This window comes from Pleurodeles waltl, chromosome 6 (assembly GCF_031143425.1).
Source record: "Pleurodeles waltl isolate 20211129_DDA chromosome 6, aPleWal1.hap1.20221129, whole genome shotgun sequence".
NCBI classification, from domain to species: Eukaryota; Metazoa; Chordata; class Amphibia; order Caudata; family Salamandridae; genus Pleurodeles; species Pleurodeles waltl.
The window spans coordinates 576,588,630-576,608,917 of NC_090445.1; the positions used below are offsets into that span (position 1 = coordinate 576,588,630).

A 20,288-nucleotide genomic window follows, 5' to 3' on the forward strand; every position below is an offset into this window, starting at 1 on the left:
AGGTGATCTCAAAGGGTGAGTAACAGATATTCATATTCATTAACTGTTCCCAGTTTTGCCTTTTCCAGATGCCGACTGCTATTAATCTTTAGTTTTCCAAAGATAAGAGTTAGGGTCTTCTGTGAATTCATTTCTAATTTGTTAGTTGCACAGTATTGAGATTACTGATCCAGTTGGCCCTGTAAATAGATTTTTGTGCCATCATGGACAAAGAAGTTGTCGGCGTAAAGCAGAACTGTAACAGCCTTTCGCCCAGCCTTGGTGGACTGCTGTGTTGTATATTCAAGGTCCTGGAAGGTCATATAAAAAGAGAGCGACCAGGATAGATATCATCACATACCCGTGATCTGATAGAGGCTTTCAGCTCTAGATTCCTTACAATTATCCCAGGCTCCAGATTGGATCCGGTGACAGACCTGCATCCTGTTTGCCTGTGGTGCTTCAAGCCCCACCAGGATCTGAAGTTGTGTTCTGCCACACTATGAACCTGAAGGCTTTGAAGCACCACTCCCTCAAGCTCATGGCGGTCCCTCGTGTGACTGTATACCAGTCCAGGTCCCAGTCATGAGGAAGATCCCAAGATTGGTCACGGAGTCCAAGGTCGTCATTCCATTCAAAATCTTTGGGACACTTGGGTAAGTCAAAACACAAGAAGGAGAAATCGAAGCATGCTTCGACTTCCCCGCGTCCATCAGTGACGAGATGCGGGAGCGTCCGCATTTAAATCCTAGCTCAGCATTGAGACTACACTTTGGCTGACTCTATGCTCTTCAGAGCTTTGCAGGACCTGTTTTTCTTCGAAGAAGTCTTTCTTCGAGTCACAGGATCGAGTGACTCCTCCTCTTGGTGATAGTATGCATGGGCATCGACTCCTTTGTTAGATTGTTTTCTTTCCGCTGTCTGGTTCGAATGTGTTCCCTCTCGCTCCGAGACTTTGGATTTGGAAACTTTATATTCACTTTCTCATACAGTCGGTATTGTTTTCGAATGTGTTTTACCTCTGCAACCGATCCAGTAGTACTGTTGTGATCAAGAAAATGCCCTTTCAGGCCTTTGCGCCCTTCTTGGGCCTGTTCGGACCTGATGGATAGGACTTCATTCCGATTCTGTCCTCTGTGCCACACTAAATTTCCTTATACCAACCAGCACTTGGTCTGTAATCTTTGCCTTTCTCCTGAACATCATTTGGAACATTGTGAAGCTTGCCGTTTGTTTCAATCAAAGAAGACACTGCATGATTGAAGGGCAAGAAAACTCGAGATGGCATCGAAACATAAAGAGTCCACCAACACCGTAGAGGAGGAGCAGGCACAGATGGCTGTTTTGATCCAAGATTCTAACTCCAAACAAGGATCAGAAGACGACAGCCAGCAAATCACAGCGGCACAGTATGTGAGTACACCTGCCCCTACACCCAATTTAAAAAAATCAGGCAAGGCCTTGGGTGCATCACTGCTGTTAAGCCATAGTTCCACCAGAAAAAAAGTAATCAGCGAACGGCCCCTGGCTTTGGCGCTGAAAAAGGCCAAAACACCCCATCAACAGGCCACGACTGTTTCGGTGCCGGAGTCTAGCAAGAAAATTAGAAGCCCAACCTCCCAACTGAGCAGACGCCTATAATCTTTGGATCTGAAATTAATGCGTCTGGCTTTGGAGCCGAAACCTTGGCTACATCTTCGGGACCAAAACACCTCAGAACCGTTTAGGAGCCGAAAACATCCTACTGTACAGAAGAAACAGGACTTTCAAACCGATTGAAACATCTACCCAAAATATCCATGGAACATCCTCTGAGGGGAACAAAAACAACATCTGAACATCAAATAGAGGAATCTGACATTCAACCAATTTTGAAGGTTATGAACAGAAAGCTGAGAAGAATACAAATCCACAAAGAGACTGGGAAAATTATTACTTATCCACCTCCACAGACTAAAAGAAAGCTAGCATTCCTAGAGACTCTTGATACTGCTCCACCACCAGCAAACATTTTCGAGCAAAAAAAGAAGCAATCACCTCTCCAGTTTTCTCCACCACATTCGCCACAGCTTTCTTTCTCACCACCTCCTAATACCACACCACCATTACCATCACATTCCAATACTTAGAGAGACACGGTGGACCCATTGGACATGTATAATTCGGGCCCTATACTGTCCAATGATCCTGATGTTTATTCTACTAAACCACCACCACCAGAGGATAGTACAGTTTATACCCAAATTATATCTAGGACAGCTGCATACCATGGGGTTCAAATGCATGCAGAACCTTTGGAAGAGGTATTTTTTGATACACTATCATCGACCCATAAAGACTACCAGTGCTTACCAATGGTTCCTGGTATGCTTAGGCACGCAGAAGACATATTCAAAGAACCAGTTAAAGCTAACAACAAGAATTGACAATAAATAAAAGCCTGCACCAACAGACTCATGGCTCCTGGTTTTTTTTTTGGGTTGTTATACTAGATATCTATGAATTTCTGCTCTCTTTTTATCACACTTATCTACTCATCACTCTTATGTCATGTCTCTATCAAACTATCCTCCATTCTCACTCGGACTCATCCCAAATCCCTTCGACCACTTTCATCTCCTAAATATCTCTGCCTAAGCTCTTCCCTCCACCTCCACATCTAACTCACCAAACCTCACTCCACCTCTGTGACCTCCCACACAACCCTACTAAATTTTCCTGCATTCATCTCACCCTGCTACTATGCTCTCCCTAACCCTTCCACATCCTCTTTCCCCTCCGCTCCCCTTTTATTCATCTCAAGCCTTTGGATTGAGTAAATGAAGGATAAACTCCCAATTAACACTTCTGGATTTCTTTCCTCCTCCACCCCTCCATTACTCCAGTCAATCTAACTAACAAACTCTCATATCCGCAACTCAAATTAACTCATAATAATACTAAAACTGTACTCCTTATTAAATTATACTAATCCATCACTAATTCTTGTTGGGTACCGGAGTAGCGTGCTACTCATCGAAATGCGCTTCGACGCCTCGTCAGGGGTAGTAAGCGCTATATAAATACAATTACAATCTGACGACATGCATGCCTAAGGTCCTCTGGTTTTAAACCTGAAATACAACTGGCAGTGCTTAGTATGCCATTCGATAAAAAGCATATCTTCCGACCAGAAGTAGATAATACCATTGAAAAACTCAGAAAGGATCCCAATACTGTAAAAGCCATGGTAGCCATTTATACCACACATTTTCGAGGTTCCTTTCGGAAACAACAGTTTAGGGGAGGTTTTAAATCCCAAACTGCAGAAGCTTCTACCTCCCATCCAAAACAAAAACAGCAGATTATTCAAAAGGGTCAATTAGAGGTTCTTACAGCAGACAGAACTTCAGAGCCAGAGGAAAACTTACAGCCTTAAAGAGTGCTACCACACCCACAAAACAATGACTTCCCAAACATCCCACAATCCCATACGTCTCCTGTGGGAGGAAGACTGCAACAATTCCATTTTCACTGGTGAAACATCACCACAATCCTGTTACTCAAAGGGGCAATATAAATGGTTCCCATCACACATCAGGGGACAGGAGTATATATTTCTATACTTCTTTATACCAAAAAAGGATGGTACGCTCAGACCCATTTTAGATCTCAGACCTCTAAATCTATATATCCTGTCGGAACATTTTCACATGAACTCTACAGGACGTCATTACCCTACTACAAAAACACAATTACATGACGGTATTAGATCTAAATGACACCTGCTTCCACATTCTCAGACATCCAGCTCACCGCAAGTAGCCAAGGTTCGTAATATCAGACAAGCACTACCAATTCAAAGTACTGCCCTTCGGAATAACAACAGCTCCAAGAGTTTTCACAAAATATCTAGCTGTAGCAGCAGCTCACCTCAGAAGACAACACATACAGGTCTTCCCTTATCTAGACGATTGGTTAATAAAATCCAGCAACATTCTACAGTGTCAACAACACACACAATAGATACCCTACACACACTAGGGTTCACAATCAATTACCAGAAATCTCATCTTCAACCAGCACAAATTCAACCTTATCTTGGTGCAATTCCCAATACTCAAACAGCATTAGCCTACCCAAATCCACAAAGGATACAGGCTTTTCAATACCTGATATTACAAATCCAGGTCAATCAGACTTACACAGTAAGATTAATCATGAAACGATTGGGAAGGATGGCTTTTTTTGTTTAGCAATAGTACCACATGCAAGACTAAGCATGAGACCACTGCAACAGTGTTTCTCGCAACAGTGGTCTCAGGCACAGGGTCAGTTACAGGATCTAGTGTTAGACCGCCAAACTTACAAATCTTTGCAATGGTGTAGTCACAGCAACTTAACAAATGGGCGGTCCTTTCAAGACCCAGTGCCACAGACCATAATCACAACAGATGTGTCAATGACAGATTGGGGAGCTCAACAACCTAACCATACAACCAGCTAGCAGACCTTCTAAGCAGCAACAAACACATGAGTGGGAGATTCACCCACAGGTACTTCAATATTACTTTCAAATGTGGGGAACGCCAAACAGACATTTTCGCAACAAGCGAAAACACAAAATGCCAAAACTTCACATCCAAACACCCACACCTTCAGTCCAAGGGCAATGCTCTATGGATCAACTGGTCTGGGATATTTGCTTACGCTTCCCCCCCCCTCTCCCTTTAATTCCATTTATGGTCAACAAAATGTGTCACACCTCTATCACCATCATACTCATAGCTCCCACGTGGGCACGTCAGCGCTGGTACATAACACTCCTGGATCTGTCAGTAGTGCCCCATCACAAACTTCTAAACAGACCAGATCTGTTAACTAAGAACAAAGGTCAAATCTGGCATCTCAATCCCAGTGTTCTCAACTTAGCGATTTGGCTCCTGAGGTCATAGAATTTGGATATTTACAGCTTCCATTAGAATGTGTGAACGTTCTAAAACAAGCATGTAAACCAGCAACCAGACAATGCTATGCAAATAAGTGGAAACGGTTTGTAATGTACTGCCAACCTAAAAATATAGATCCACTTAAAGCGTCAGTACAAGATATAGGGCCTGATTCTAACTTTGGAGGACGGTGTTAAACCGTCCCAAAAGTGGCGGATATACCACCTACCGTATTACGAGTTCCATAGGATATAATGGACTCGTAATACGGTAGGTGGTATATCCGCCACTTTTGGGACGGTTTAACACCGTCCTCCAAAGTTAGAATCAGGCCCATAGTGTGCTATTAGCTTTATTTACAAAAAGCAAACCTGGCATTTCTTCTATTAAAATTCATTTAACAGCCATATCAGCATACCTACAAACCACTCAACATACTTTTCTCTTTAGAGTTCCTGTCAAAAGCATTTATGGAAGGACTTTAACAAATTATTTCACCCAGAACTCCACCAGTTCCTGCATGGAATCTTAATATTGTACTCCCAAGACTAATGGGCCCACCACTCGAACCCATGCCCTCTTGCCCTATTCAGTTTCTTACATGGAAGGTTGCTTCTTAGGAGCAATTACTTCATTGAGAAGAATAAGTTCGAGCATTTACTCCAGAGGAACCGTTCTTCCAAGTACACAAAGTAGTACTTAGGACAAACCCAACATTCTTACCTAAAGTGGTTTCACCTTTTCACAATAATCAGTCAGTGGAATTGCCAGTCTTCTCTCCACAGCCAGACTCTACTGCTGAAAGAGCTCTACACACTCTTGGCCTTAAAAGAGCTCTAATGTATTACATAGATAACAAACGATTTTAGGAAAACTAATCAACTTTTTGTTGCTTTTCAACAACCACATCAAGGTAATCCCATTTCAAAACAAGGATTAGCTAGATGGATTGTGAGATGTATTCAAACATGTTACCTTAAGGCAAAAAGACAACTATTAATAACTCCAAAAGCACATTCCACTAGGAAAAAGGGTGCCTCTATGGCTTTCTTAGGAAATATACCAATGGCAGATACATGCAAAGCTGCCACATGATCCACACCACATACATTCACAAAACATTATTGTATGGATGTTTCATCTAGACAACAAGCAAATGTTGGACAAGCAAATGTTGGACAAGCAGTGCTAAAACACTATTTCAAACCAGTTCAACTCCTACGGGCTAACCTCCGCTTATTTGGGATCCTCTGCTTTTCAGTCTATGCACAGCATGTGTATCTGCAGGTGCACAGCATGTGTATCTGCAGGTGCACAGCATCTGTATCTGTATCTGCAGCTACACATGCCATTGAATGGAAAATGTCACTTACCTAGCGTACATCTGTTCGTGGCATGTAGTGCTGCAGATTCATATGCGCTCTCCCTCCTCCCGGGAGCCTGTAGTCGTTGTAGTACTCAATTGTACATAAGTATGTGTATATGTGTGTGTGTGTGTGTATATATATATATATATATATATGTTCGATGGCATGTGTAGCTGCAGATACACATGCTGTGCACAGTCCGCCGTCTGGTGTTGGGCTCGGAGTGTTACAAGTTGTTTTTCTTCGAAGAAGTCTTTTCGCGTCACGAGACAGAGGGACTCCTCCCACTTCGATTCCATTGCGCATGGGCGTCGACTCCATCTTAGATTGTTTTTTTTCCGCCATCGGGTTCGGACATGTTCCTTTTCGCTCCGTGTTTCGGGTCGGAAAGTTAGTTAGAATCTCGGAAAAAAACGTTGGTATTGTTGCGTTCGGTATCGGGTTAGTTAGAACAAATCGACACTGAATTTTGAAGAGCTCCGGTGGCCCTTCGGGGTAATTTCGATCCCCCGTCGGGGCCTGGTCGGCCCGACCGCGTGCGACTTCAAGACTGATGGAACGGACCCCGTTCCGCTTATGTCCAAAATGCCATAACAAATATCTGTATACGGATCAGCATCTGGTCTGTAACTTGTGCTTGTCCCCCGAGCACAAGGAGGATACGTGTGAAGCCTGTCGAGCATTTCGGTCGAGGAAGACGCTGAGAGACCGAAGAGCCAGGAGATTACAAATGGCATCCACGCCGACAGGTCAACAACGGTTTGAGGAGGAAGAAGAAGCTTTTTCCATCCACGAGTCGGATTCAGAAGAACTCGACGCCGAAGAAACAACAACCGTGAGTAAGACGTCGAAAATAAGGACTCACGAAAAGTCCACAAAAGCCCAGGGGACGCCACCGCCAACAGGCCATGGCTTAACCCAAAACTAGGTGACTGACCCAAGGCACCAAAAAAGGGCATGCTGGTGTCGAAGTCATCCGACTCCGGTTGTGATACCGCCACACAGCAACCTCGGCGCCGAGACAGCGGCTCCGAGAAACTTCAGCACAGAGACAGCGGCACCGAAGAGATTCGGCACCGAGACACCGCGCCAAAACCAAAGAAAATTTCTTCGGAGCCGAAAAAGACTTCCGAAAAGGTTTCGGTCCCGAAACATCCAGCCTCGGAGCCGAAAACTAGTTCCTATACAGAGGAACAAGGGTTAACCACCCAATTACATAGATTTGGAGAGGAGCTTCAAGCTGTAGAGCCTGACTACACGCAGAGAAGGCTTCATATTCATGAAGACACAGGGAAGATAACCACTCTTCCCCCAATCAAGATTAAAAGGAAACTTGCCTTTCAACAAGGGGACAAGCAACCACAGGCAAAGGTGGCAAAGAAAACAACCCCACCACCTTCTCCACCACCATCAACACATGCATCACCAGCGACAACTCCACCACTAATGCACTCACCAGCTCATACCACAATGAGTCAGGATGATCCCGATGCATGGGACCTCTACGATGCTCCAGTGTCTGACAATAGCCCAGACTCTTATCCTACAAAACCGTCACCACCTGAGGACAGTACATCCTATACACAGGTGGTCGCAAGGGCAGCCGAGTTTCACAATGTCTCCTTACATTCGGAACCAATTGAGGATGACTTTCTCTTTAACACCCTATCCTCCACCCATAGCCAGTATCAAAGCCTTCCCATGCTCCCAGGAATGCTAAGACATTCAAAACAAATATTTCAGGATCCAGTTAAAGGCAGAGCCATAACTCCAAGGGTGGAGAAAAAATATAAGCCACCGCCCACAGATCCAATATATATTACAACACAACTAACACCAGACTCAGTAGTTGTGGGGGCAGCTCGTAAGAGAGCCAACTCTCATACCTCAGGCGACGCACCACCTCCAGACAAGGAGAGACGCAAATTTGATGCTGCGGGAAAAAGAGTTGCAGCACAAGCAGCAAATCAGTGGCGTATTGCCAATTCACAAGCACTTTTGGCAAGATACGACAGGGCTCATTGGGATGAAATGCAACATTTCATCGAACACTTACCCAAGGAGTTCCAAAAAAGAGCGCAACAGGTGGTGGAAGAGGGACAAAGTATCTCAAATAATCAGATACGGTCTTCCATGGATGCAGCAGATACAGCTGCAAGGACAATAAACACTGCAGTCACAATACGAAGGCACGCATGGCTGCGCACTTCTGGGTTCAAACCGGAAATCCAGCAGGCTGTGCTCAATATGCCGTTTAATGAACAGCAATTGTTTGGGCCGGAGGTAGACACTGCCATCGAAAAACTCAAGAAGGACACCGATACAGCCAAAGCCATGGGCGCACTCTACTCCCCGCAGAGCAGAGGCACATTTCGGAAAACACCTTTTAGTGGAGGGTTTCGAGGTCAACCTACAGAAACCACAACCTCACAAACAAGGCCTACCTACCAGGGTCAATATCAGAGGGGAGGTTTTCGGGGGCAATTTAGAGTGGGCCAATTCCCAAAAAATCGAGGAAAATTCCAAGGCCCCAAAACCCCTCAAAATAAGCAGTGACTCACAAGTCACACACCCCCATCACATAACACCTGTGGGGGGAAGACTAAGCCAATTTTACAAACTTTGGGAGGAAATAACAACAGACACTTGGGTCTTAGCAATTATCCAGCATGGTTATTGCATAGAATTTCGCCAATTCCCTCCAAACGTCCCACCGAAAACACACAATATGTCAAAACAACATATAGATCTTCTAGGACTAGTAGTTCAAGCATTGCTACAAAAGGACGCAATAGAATTAGTACCAATTCAACAAAAAAACACAGGAGTTTACTCACTGTACTTTCTAATACCCAAAAAGGACAAAACTCTGAGACCAATACTAGACCTCAGAACACTAAATACCTACTTAAAATCAGACCACTTTCACATGGTCACGTTACAAGACGTAATCCCACTGCTCAAACAGCAAGACTACATGACAACATTAGATCTAAAAGATGCGTATTTCCATATACCAATACATCCTTCACACAGGAAATACCTAAGGTTCGTATTCCAAGGAATACATTACCAATTCAAAGTGTTGCCATTCGGAATAACAACTGTGCCAAGAGTTTTTACAAAATGCCTGGCAGTAGTAGCTGCACATATCAGAAGGCAGCAAATACATGTGTTCCCGTACTTAGACGACTGGTTAATCAAAACCAACACGCTAAAACAGTGTTCACAGCACACAAAATATGTCATACAAACCCTTCACAGGCTAGGGTTCTCCATCAACTACGCGAAGTCACACCTTTTGCCGTGTCAAACGCAGCAATACTTAGGAGCGACAATCAACACAGCAAAAGGGATTGCCACTCCAAGTCCACAACGGGTTCAAACATTTCACAAAGTAATACAGGCCATGTATCCAACACAAAAGATACAAGTCAGAGTAATAATGAAACTACTAGGCATGATGTCTTCATGCATAGCCATTGTCCCAAACGCAAGATTGCACATGCGGCCCTTACAACAGTGCCTAGCATCACAATGGTCACAAGCACAGGGTCAACTTCTAGATCTGGTGTTGATAGACCGCCAAACATACATCTCGCTTCTATGGTGGAACAGTACAAATTTAAACCGAGGGCGGCCTTTCCAAGACCCAGTGCCACAATACGTCATAACAACAGATGCTTCCATGACAGGGTGGGGAGCACACCTCAATCAACACAGCATCCAAGGACAATGGGACATACATCAGAGACAGTTTCACATAAATCACTTGGAAATGTTAGCAGTATTTCTAGCGCTGTAAGCATTTCAACCCATAATAACCCAAAAATACATTCTTGTCAAAACAGACAACATGACAACAATATATTATCTAAACAAACAAGGAGGGACACACTCGACACAGTTGTGCCTCCTGACACAGAAAATATGGCATTGGGCGATTCACAACCACATTCGCCTAATAGCACAATTTATTCCAGGGATTCAGAACCAGTTGGCAGACAATCTCTCTCGAGATCACCAACAAACCCACGAATGGGAAATTCACCCCCAAATACTAAACAATTACTTTCAAATTTGGGGAACACCTCAAATACATCTATTTGCAACAAAGGAAAACTGAAAATGCCAAAACTTCGCATCCACAAGATCAATCCCAAGTCAATGCTCTATGGATGAACTGGTCAGGGATCTTTGCATACGCTTTTCCCCCTCTCCCTCTCCTTCCATATGTAGTAAACAGGTTGAGTCAAAACAAACTCAAACTCATACTAATAGCACCAACATGGGCAAGGCAACCTTGGTACACGACACTACTAGACCTGTCAGTAGTACCTCATGTCAAACTACCCAACAAACCAGATCTGTTAACACAACACAAACAACAGATCAGACATCCAAATCCAGCATCTTTGAATCTAGCAATTTGGCTCCTGAAATCCTAGAATTCGGACACTTGCACTTCACACAAGAATGTATGGAGGTCATAAAACAAGCTAGGAAACCTACCACTAGACACTGCTACGCAAACAAGTGGAAAAGATTCGTGTATTACTGCCAGAATAATCAAATTCAGCCATTACACGCATCTCCAAAAGATATAGTAGGATATTTACTACATTTGCAAAAATCAAATCTAGCTTTCTCTTCCATAAAAATACATCTCACCGCAATATCAGCTTACCTACAAATTACTCATTCAACTTCGCTATTTAAAATACCAGTCATTAAAGCGTTTATGGAAGGCTTAAAGAGAATCATACCACCAAGAACACCACCTGTTCCTTCATGGAACCTCAACATTGTCTTAACAAGACTCATGGGTCCACCTTTCGAGCCCATGCATTCTTGTGAAATGCAATACTTAACGTGGAAAGTTGCATTTTTGATTGCCATCACATCTCTAAGAAGAGTGAGCGAGATTCAAGCATTTACCATACAAGAACCATTTATTCAGATACATAAAAATAAAGTAGTTCTAAGAACAAATCCTAAATTTTTACCAAAGGTTATCTCACCGTTCCACTTAAATCAAACAGTAGAATTACCAGTGTTCTTCCCACAACCAGATTCTGTAGCTGAAAGAGCACTACATACATTAGACATCAAAAGAGCACTAATGTACTACATTGACAGAACGAAACTAATTAGAAAAACAAAACAACTATTTATTGCCTTTCAAAAACCTCATACAGGAAATCCAATTTCAAAACAAAGCATTGCTAGGTGGATAGTTAAGTGTATTCAAACCTGCTATCTTAAACTAAAGAGAGAGCTGCCCATTACACCAAAGGCACACTCAACCAGAAAGAAAGGGGCTACCATGGCCTTTCTAGGAAATATTCCAATGAACGAAATATGTAGGGCAGCAACATGGTCTACGCCTCATACATTTACCAAGCACTACTGTGTAGATGTGTTAACTGCACAACAAGCCACAGTAGGTCAGGCTGTACTAAGAACATTATTTCAAACTACTTCAACTCCTACAGGCTGAACCACCGCTTTTGGGGAGATAACTGCTTACTAGTCTATGCACAGCATGTGTATCTGCAGCTACACATGCCATCGAACGGAAAATGTCACTTACCCAGTGTACATCTGTTCGTGGCATGAGTCGCTGCAGATTCACATGCGCCCACCCGCCTCCCCGGGAGCCTGTAGCCGCTTAGAAGTAGATCTTAAACATTTGTAAATATATTACTTTAACCTTTATTATGTACATACGTATTCATTCCATTGCATGGGCACTATTACTAACATACACAACTCCTACCTCACCCTCTGCGGGGAAAACAATCTAAGATGGAGTCGACGCCCATGCGCAATGGAATCGAAGTGGGAGGAGTCCCTCGGTCTCGTGACTCGAAAAGACTTCTTCGAAGAAAAACAACTTGTAACACTCCGAGCCCAACACCAGACGGCGGACTGTGCACAGCATGTGAATCTGCAGCGACTCATGCCACGAACAGACGTACACTGGGTAAGTGACATTTTCCATATATATATATATATATATATATATATATATATATATATATATATATTTTTTTTTTCATGGACATCTTAGTTATTTCTTATATATCTATAGTTGAACATGCACAACCTTTCACTCCTTACTTCGCCCTTATGCAGGAAAACAATTTAACAAAGTAGTTGATGCCCATGCACACTATCACCGAGAGGAGGAGTCACTCGATCCCGTGACTTGAAAATAGACTTCTTTGAGGAAAAGAACTTGTAACACACGAGCCCAACACTAGATGGCGGGCTATGCACAGCATGTGAATCTGCAGCACTACATGCCATGCCACGAACAGAGGTACACTAGGTAAGTGACATTTGCTTTTATATATATATATATATATATTTTCAAAAAACAAGATTCTCTTTCTGTTTTAGCAAGAGAAAACCGCACTCTGTCGTTGTGCCAAAAATACCTTAACTTTTAATACATTAGTGAGATCATAAACAAACAAACAGGAATCCCCTGACGCGTTTCGGTCTCACCAGACCTTGTTCACAGGTGTTATATATATATATATATATATATATATAGAAACAACAAGCATTGGCAGAATTAGTGGAAAATGGCTAGGGCTCTATAGTGGGGTCAAACTATATACTGCATGCAAAGTGAAGTCCCCCACCTAAGGATGTGGAATAGTTAGAAGGGAGCTGGGAGAACCCAGACCCCACGAAGTGAGTACCTCGGTGACCCACCCCCCCCCCCCCCCCCCCCAGCGACCCCCAACCCCAGCGAACAGAGGTAATTACCTGGTCTTCCCAAAGACTAACAAGGGGGCTAGGAAAATGAAGGTTGCAAGACCAGGATCAGTCCAGTGGAACCCAATGGTGGGTTCTAGAAGAGGATGACCTGAAAAAGAAGGGGACAGAGTCCGGTCCACACAGGAGTGTCCAAGTGGGGCAAGAGCCACTAGCCACCCTTCCTGGTTGACAAGGGAAGATGAAGATCGGCTGTGGAACCCAGGAGCTACAGAGGTCCTTGCAGTTGTGTACATGATGTCCCATGTTGGTCACCGGGTCACAGATGGTCAGTGCTCAGAAGGACCATCAACAAGCCTTTGGCAGATGCATTTCCTGTGGAGAGTAGATACCAGCAACCAGACATCGTTGCCTTAGGTGCCTGTGAATGCAGGGGAGTGACTCTTTCCTTCTTGCTTCTTTGATGCAGCTAAAGTTATGCCAGCTCCAGAAGATGCACAGCTGTGAAATGTTGCAATTGTTGGAAGGAGCCAGAGAAACAATTTTGCAAGGAGAGGTTCTCCTGGGGGTTGCAGGGTTGTTTGGTTCCTGTGAAGTCCAGCAGCGGTTCCGGTGGCCAGGAGCAGAAGAGGGTGATGCCTAGGAGTCCTGGTGGAGTCTTGCACCCAGATCTGGGGAAACCCACCTGCAAGGGAGTCGCTATATAGCCCTAACAGGAGGCTTGGTCACTCTACAGGGGCCCACCTATCAGAGGGGGTCACTGACATCAGATACTTGTCCTGACCAACCAGATTGCTCTCGGGGACCTCTGCACAATTTGTTTCCAAGTTGGCAGAATCAAATGGCCACCTGGAGGAGCTCTGGGTACCACCATTGGGGTGCTGATGGACAGGGGAGTAGTCACTCCTCTTTCGTTTGTGTAGTTTCATGCCAGAGCAGGGACCGGGGATCCCTGGACTCGTGCGAACTGGATTATGCAAGGAGGGCACCAAATGTGCCCTTTAAAGCAAGCCATTGGTGCTGGAGGCTACCCCTCCCCAGCCTTGTAACACCTATTTCCAAGGGAGAGGGTGTTGCCTCCCACAGGAAATCATTAGTTCTGCCTTCCCCTGCTTGAGCTGGTCAAGCAGCAGGAGGACACAAACATGTCTGATGGGTGACAGCAGCTTGGCCTCCCCGGAAAAACAAAGGTGATAGGAGCTTTGCTGGTGGTCCTCTAAGGAGCCCCAAGAGTGCATGGAATCATACTTCCAATACTGGCAACAGTATTGGGGTATGATTCTGACATGCTTGATAGCAAACATGCCTAGGTTCGGAGTTATCATTATGTAGCTGGACATAGGTAGTGACCTTTGTCCAGTACATGTGTAAAATGGCATCCCCGCACTCTTGAAGTAAATGAAAATGGAGCTGGAGTTCATGGGGGCACCTGTGCTTATGCAGGGTTGCCGTCACACAGGTGCATTGCACCCTGCCGTCTGGGCTAGGAGGGCCTACCATAGCGGTGACTTAGTGACCTAGTGCAGTGACCTGTAGTGAAAAGGGTGCATGCACTCCTTCACGCAGGCTGCAATATCAGGCTTGCATAGGCAATTGGGTCCTGGTTAGCCGGATCCCAGTGCACATAGTCAAAACATACTGACAACAGGCAAAAAGTAGGGGTTACATTGCCAGAAAGAGGGTACTTTACTACTCGTTGCAGCTAGCATCCAAACCATTGTCTGTTACTTATTACACCTACAAACCTGTGGCCTACCCTCCACCAGGCTACCGTACCTGCTTATCTTCAAATTAGGCTATAGGTTTCCCTCCTTAGGATTCCAGTAATTAAAGATTTTATTGAGTGACTTGAGTCATTCATCCTTTGTTACTTTCAGGCACGGTGTGAAATCTTATCATCCTTGCAAGACTCACGGGTCCTCCATTTGAGCCCCTCCACTCATGTCCCCTTCAGTTTCATTTTTGGAAGAAAGCTTTTCTGGTGGCTATCACCTCACTCAAACGTGAAGTCTCCATCCCTCCCTGAAAGCATTGTAATCTCCCTTAGGCTTGATGGCCTTGTGCATTTTTCTGGCCCCTACGCATATCTCCACATGACACCTCTTCAGCAGCATCTGTAAGATCAATGGGATCAAGTTTTAAGCAACTGGGAGGACAAGAGCTTCCTTTATCCCAAAGCAATACAATCTCTTAAATGGTGGTGTTTACCAGCCTATCTCCTGCAAAAGATGCCTTTTTATTGAGGTTCCCTCAGACAATAGTAACAGATGCCTTTTTGTTCGGTTGGGGAGCACACATGGATCATTTTTGGATTCAAGGCACATGGGGCAAGATGTACAAACCTTTTTGCACATTGCAAACAGAGAATTTCGCTGTTTGCAATGTGCAAAAAGCACATCACGATGCCCAGTCCCCGTTGTGCGAGTCTCAATTAGGAAGGGGTGTTCCCCTTCCTAATTGCGAGTCGCAGCGCGATGCTTTATTGTTTTGTTACCGCAAATGAGGTTGCAAAGCCTATGGACCACTGCCTGCTCTGAAAAAAATAAAACAAATGTTTCATTTTTTAGCTTTGTAATGCATCTCGTTTTCCTTTAAGGAAAACGGGCTGCATTACCAAAAAAAAAAAAAAACTGCTTCATTTAAAAGCAGTCACAGACATGGTGGTCTGCTGTCTCCAGCAGGCCACCATCCCTGTAAGGCCACCACTCACAAGGGGGTCGCAAATTGAGACCCATTTCATTAATATTAATGAGGTGGGCCTTTGCGACCCCCTTGCGAGTCGCAGATGGTGTCAGGGACACCATCCTATATTCTGGATTGCAACTCCCAAATTGCAAGTCGGTCTGACTCGCAATTTGCTACATCTGGCCCATGGTCTCTGAAGGATATGACTCATCACATTAGTCCCACCTCCAGCTAAGTGCGGTTAATCTGGTGCGGAAGGCTTTTCTCACGTCCTTTAAGACAAAACTCCTGCTTGTCCAGACAGCATGTACTATTTGAACAAGCAAGGGGTGATGAGATCCAGACCATTGTCTCACGGAGCCTTGACAATCTGGAATTGACTGATAGCCAACTCATCTTCCAAGGGTTCAAAATGTTCAAGTAGACTCCCTAGGCAGGGTTCTTCAGGAAAACCAGGAGTAGGTTCTTCAGGACAAGGGTGTACACAACATTTTCAGCATATGGGGCTTCCCTCAAGTAGACTTATTTTCAACTGCAGAAATAAAAAAAAGCCAAGACTTTGCCTTGAGATACTACCAGTCCAGGGACAAGATGAATGTCTTACGGATCGACTGATCAGACAAATTTCTCTACACTTTTCCTCAGATCCAAAGTGGCCACGGCAAGTGTGCTTCACAGACCTTCTCCACACATTGGAGCGCCCACGTCTGAAGCTGCTGTGCTGCCTGGATCTTCTCATTGAATTCGGAGGTCAGATGGTTCCCTCCAACCTCTCCTCCTTAAGTTAGCCAGCATGGTTCCTGAGCTAGTTGGGTATGGGCCTCTGAACCTTCCATAAGAATGCATGGATATTTTCAAGGAAGCTAAATGATCATCAGCATGTTCAGCCTATTCCTTTAAAATGGAAGACATTTTGCATTTGTTCCAACAAGAACATGAAACCAACAACCTGCCAAGATTGTCATTCTTCCTTATTTACTCCATTTGGCCAAATCTGTCTTCCAATTCTCTTACTAAAAGTTCCTTTGGTGGCAGTTACTGCCTAAAGAAAATGTCCTTGACACACCTCTTTTTTTCAAAATTCCTTTTTATCAAGGATTTCTTAGAGGGTTTGAAAAAGGCTTTTCCTCTCATACATCATTCATAACCTCCCTAGGAGTTTAATATAGTTCGTTCATGCCTCATGCAGGCCCCTATTGAACCCATTCATACATTTTTGCTGCAACATCTGTCTTGGAAATCTGTGTTCCTAGGTGCCATCGCATTAGCTCGTAGGGTTAGCAAGATTCAGGCATGCTGCTCTCATGTTATTCCATCATAGTAAGATGGTTTTGAGGATGCATCCAAAATTCTCACCAAAAATGATTTTGGATTTCCATGTTAATCAAACTATCTCTCTGCCTACTCTCTTTTCTGCTACAGCTGAAAACTCTCAATTCTCCCTGCGTTAGGCGAGTCTAAAAACTTTATTTGGACAAGACAAAAGATATCCACAGGTTGGATCAATTGTTTGTAAACTGTTGCCCGATCCATACATGTTAAGCAGGTCTAAACGGTCCGTATCCCAATGGATAGTATCTTGTTATGCTACCAGAAATCTAACAACATTTTGTCTGGTAGGTCTAGAACCCATGCTAGTAGAGGGAAAGGAGCTACAGCTGCTTTGATGAGAAACATAGCAATCGCTGAAATCTGTAAAGCAACAGCATGGAGACCTGTTCACACTTTTACCAAATACTAATTGAGAAATGTATTTGCTTAATCTGATCTGTTGATTGCGCCTGCTTTTCTCTACTGCAGTTTGTAGGGATGGGCTTGCTGTTCTGTTCTTTGCTTGTGACTATGCTGTTACTTATGCTTATGGCAAAATGTAATGCATTGCATCAGATCTAAAGTATGTAATGTTATTTCTCCTGAATTTTCATTTGAGCAGAGAACGTTGGAAAATGTCCAGTTTCTTTGAGGTGGAATAAAGAAGTAACTTTTAGAATTTAAGTGTGATTTGATTTGATTTGATTTGATTTTTGGTATTTTTACCAAAAAACATCTTGTGAGCTTAGACACCCAAACATTCAACCTAGGAATCTGGCACTGAGGACTTAGCGTTTGTGTATCTCAAGCTCTCAGTGGAGTGAATGTTTATTCTGCATGAGGCTGCATCAGTGAATTACGTCCCTTAACCTTAGAGAAAATTTAAATTCAGGTTCACGGGGACAGTTTATTCTAAGATCGAATCCCAAGTTCCTGCCAAAGAGGGTGTCACCTTTTCACTTCAATGAAACTGTTGAACTGTGTTTCTTCCCTCTTTAGTGGAAATGGCTTTATGCACGCTAGATGTTAAAAGAACATTCATGTGCTACATTGACAGGCCCAATACCTCTGTAAAACAAAACAACTTTTTGTAGTATTTGCCAAGCCTCACATGTGGCCCCCATCTCCAAGGCAGGGATTGAAAGAAAAATTGTGAAATGCATACAAATTTTCTATAACAAAGTCAAGCACACATTAAATGTGCCTCAAGAGCATATTACACGTCCAGGGAGAGTGCCACCGTGAGATTTCTAAGCAACACCTGTTTAGCGGCCATCTGTAAAGCTGCTACTTCGTCAACCTCACACACATTCGCAAAACACTACTTGGTGGGCATCTAAGCCTGTCAACAGACTTTAGTTGGCCCAGCTGTGTTAATAACCTACTTTCTAACATCTCCGTGATCTGCTTGCTAGCCACCACTTTGGGGAAAAGCTGATTTACAGTCTGTCCACTTCATGTGTATGTACCACCTCACGTGCTACGACCCAAAAATGTTACCTGCCCTGTAACCATCATTTCATAGCATGTACTACTGTACATTCACATGCACCCACCTTCCTCCCCAGAAGCAAGCCATGATCACAAATGTTTGTATTCTATTTGTTTATCTTACCTTTTTACAATACCCAGTACACTTGTCTTTGACGCTGCTCTCCAGTTAGACTCCTTAGCTGCTAGAAGTAAAACCGGCTGGTGGAGCTATTGGTAGGAGGCCCACCAGGTCTTGTGACTCGAGACTTCTTTGAAAAGAAATACCACAAGTTGTAAACAGCTGGGCCCAACATTAGATGGTAGTAGTATGCACAGCCTGTGTATCTACAGCCCTACTCGCTACAAATGCACAATTACATGGCACATAACATTTCCCATACATTAGGGGCCTCAGACATTTTTTTTTTTAACAACTAAGAAACTTTGAACTGCTGATAAAGAATTTGTTTGGTATGTGAATGACAAGGAGATTTGTGGCTAGTTAGTGCCTGTTTTCTTGGCTCCATTCTCACCATGTGTTTTTTTTTTCTTCTTCTCCTTTTTAGTGAGTACAGCACCTCAGCCTAAACCAGTAAGTATATGTAAACGTGAAAAGGTTGATTTTGGAGCATGAATAATTGAAATTTGCATTATGCCAAAGTGTTCCAAAGCAGAAACTTGCAAAGGCAGCCTCAGGAGTTTGTTTTTTGTTTGGTGATGCTTTACAACAAGGATTAATTGTTCTGATGCCTTACTCTGCCATCAAACAGCGCATACTCTGTATCTCAAGTGACCATGTATTTAAAAATGTAATGCAAAGAAATGTAGGATTTGGCAGTAGAATGTCGCTTCATGTCCATTGTTGGCACTCTTATTGGTTCATGAAAATACAGCAGCACCTGTACAAAATGCTGCTGCATCTCTGGCACTGCCCATAAACATGTAGCTGCTAAAGCATTGCTTTAATGCTGGATTGGTCTAGGTAAGATGTGGAGCTTCAAACTGCAGTTCACTGTAGTAATATTGGTATATACATTCTGAGTGTCTCAGGTGAAATATAAAATAGTATGCACATCATACTCTTCACTGTTCTTTCAAAAACCCATTTTTTATCCTATATTTGTGATGACTTCAAAACTGATAGGCAAGTAAAATATTCATACTTTGATTACCTAAAGAGACCTATGAGATTCGACTCAGTGCTTTCATCCTTAATGTCAGATTACTGCGTGCAATACACAGCTCGAAAGAACTAAGGGTATTGGTCAATAGACGTGCTTTACTACTTATTAACCCTTTCGCTAACCTATTGCCATGTATACTGCCTCTCTTATTTTTATGAAAGCTGGTCCCGTTTATCATTGTTTTTATATACTTTTTGTTCCCTCTTTTAATAATGTTTGCATCTATATTGTGTATTTATGGTTGCTGATTGTTCTGTTTTATTTATATATTTGTGCTACCTGTTTTGTGCTTTTATGCTGTAGAAATACAGCGACTAAAATTTTAACTGACTGAATGACATGTATATGCATCATGAAAGGCTGTCCACTCAACATCTTTAGGAACTACTTGTACATCTGTGGTGAAAATACGTTACACCTTTTTGTCCCCTCCTTAAAGGGGGCAACCTCCTTATCCTTGGAGGAGGAGTTTGTTGATTCCTTTATGGGTGCTGATAAACTCCAGACTAAGGCGTCTTTAGGCTGCCTCATTAATATGCCTGTAACATCAAACACACCGTATGTGCCAGAGTGGTATTCCATAGTCTCTCCAAGGTTCATTCAAGGATCAAGAAAGTGGGTGTGGCTCCAAG

At 43.5% G+C, this 20,288-nt stretch overlaps 1 protein-coding gene across 2 annotated transcripts in view; it reads left to right on the forward strand.

The window, feature by feature from the left end:
• Window positions 1-20,288, forward strand: part of SRPK1 (SRSF protein kinase 1) — a 516,348-nt gene that overhangs the window by 242,022 nt on the left and 254,038 nt on the right. For both annotated transcript variants that reach the window (XM_069238761.1, XM_069238760.1), the window contains exon 9: window positions 19,039-19,064. In XM_069238761.1, coding sequence (XP_069094862.1) covers window positions 19,039-19,064 — 26 coding nt within the window. The remainder of the gene's footprint in view (window positions 1-19,038; window positions 19,065-20,288) is intronic.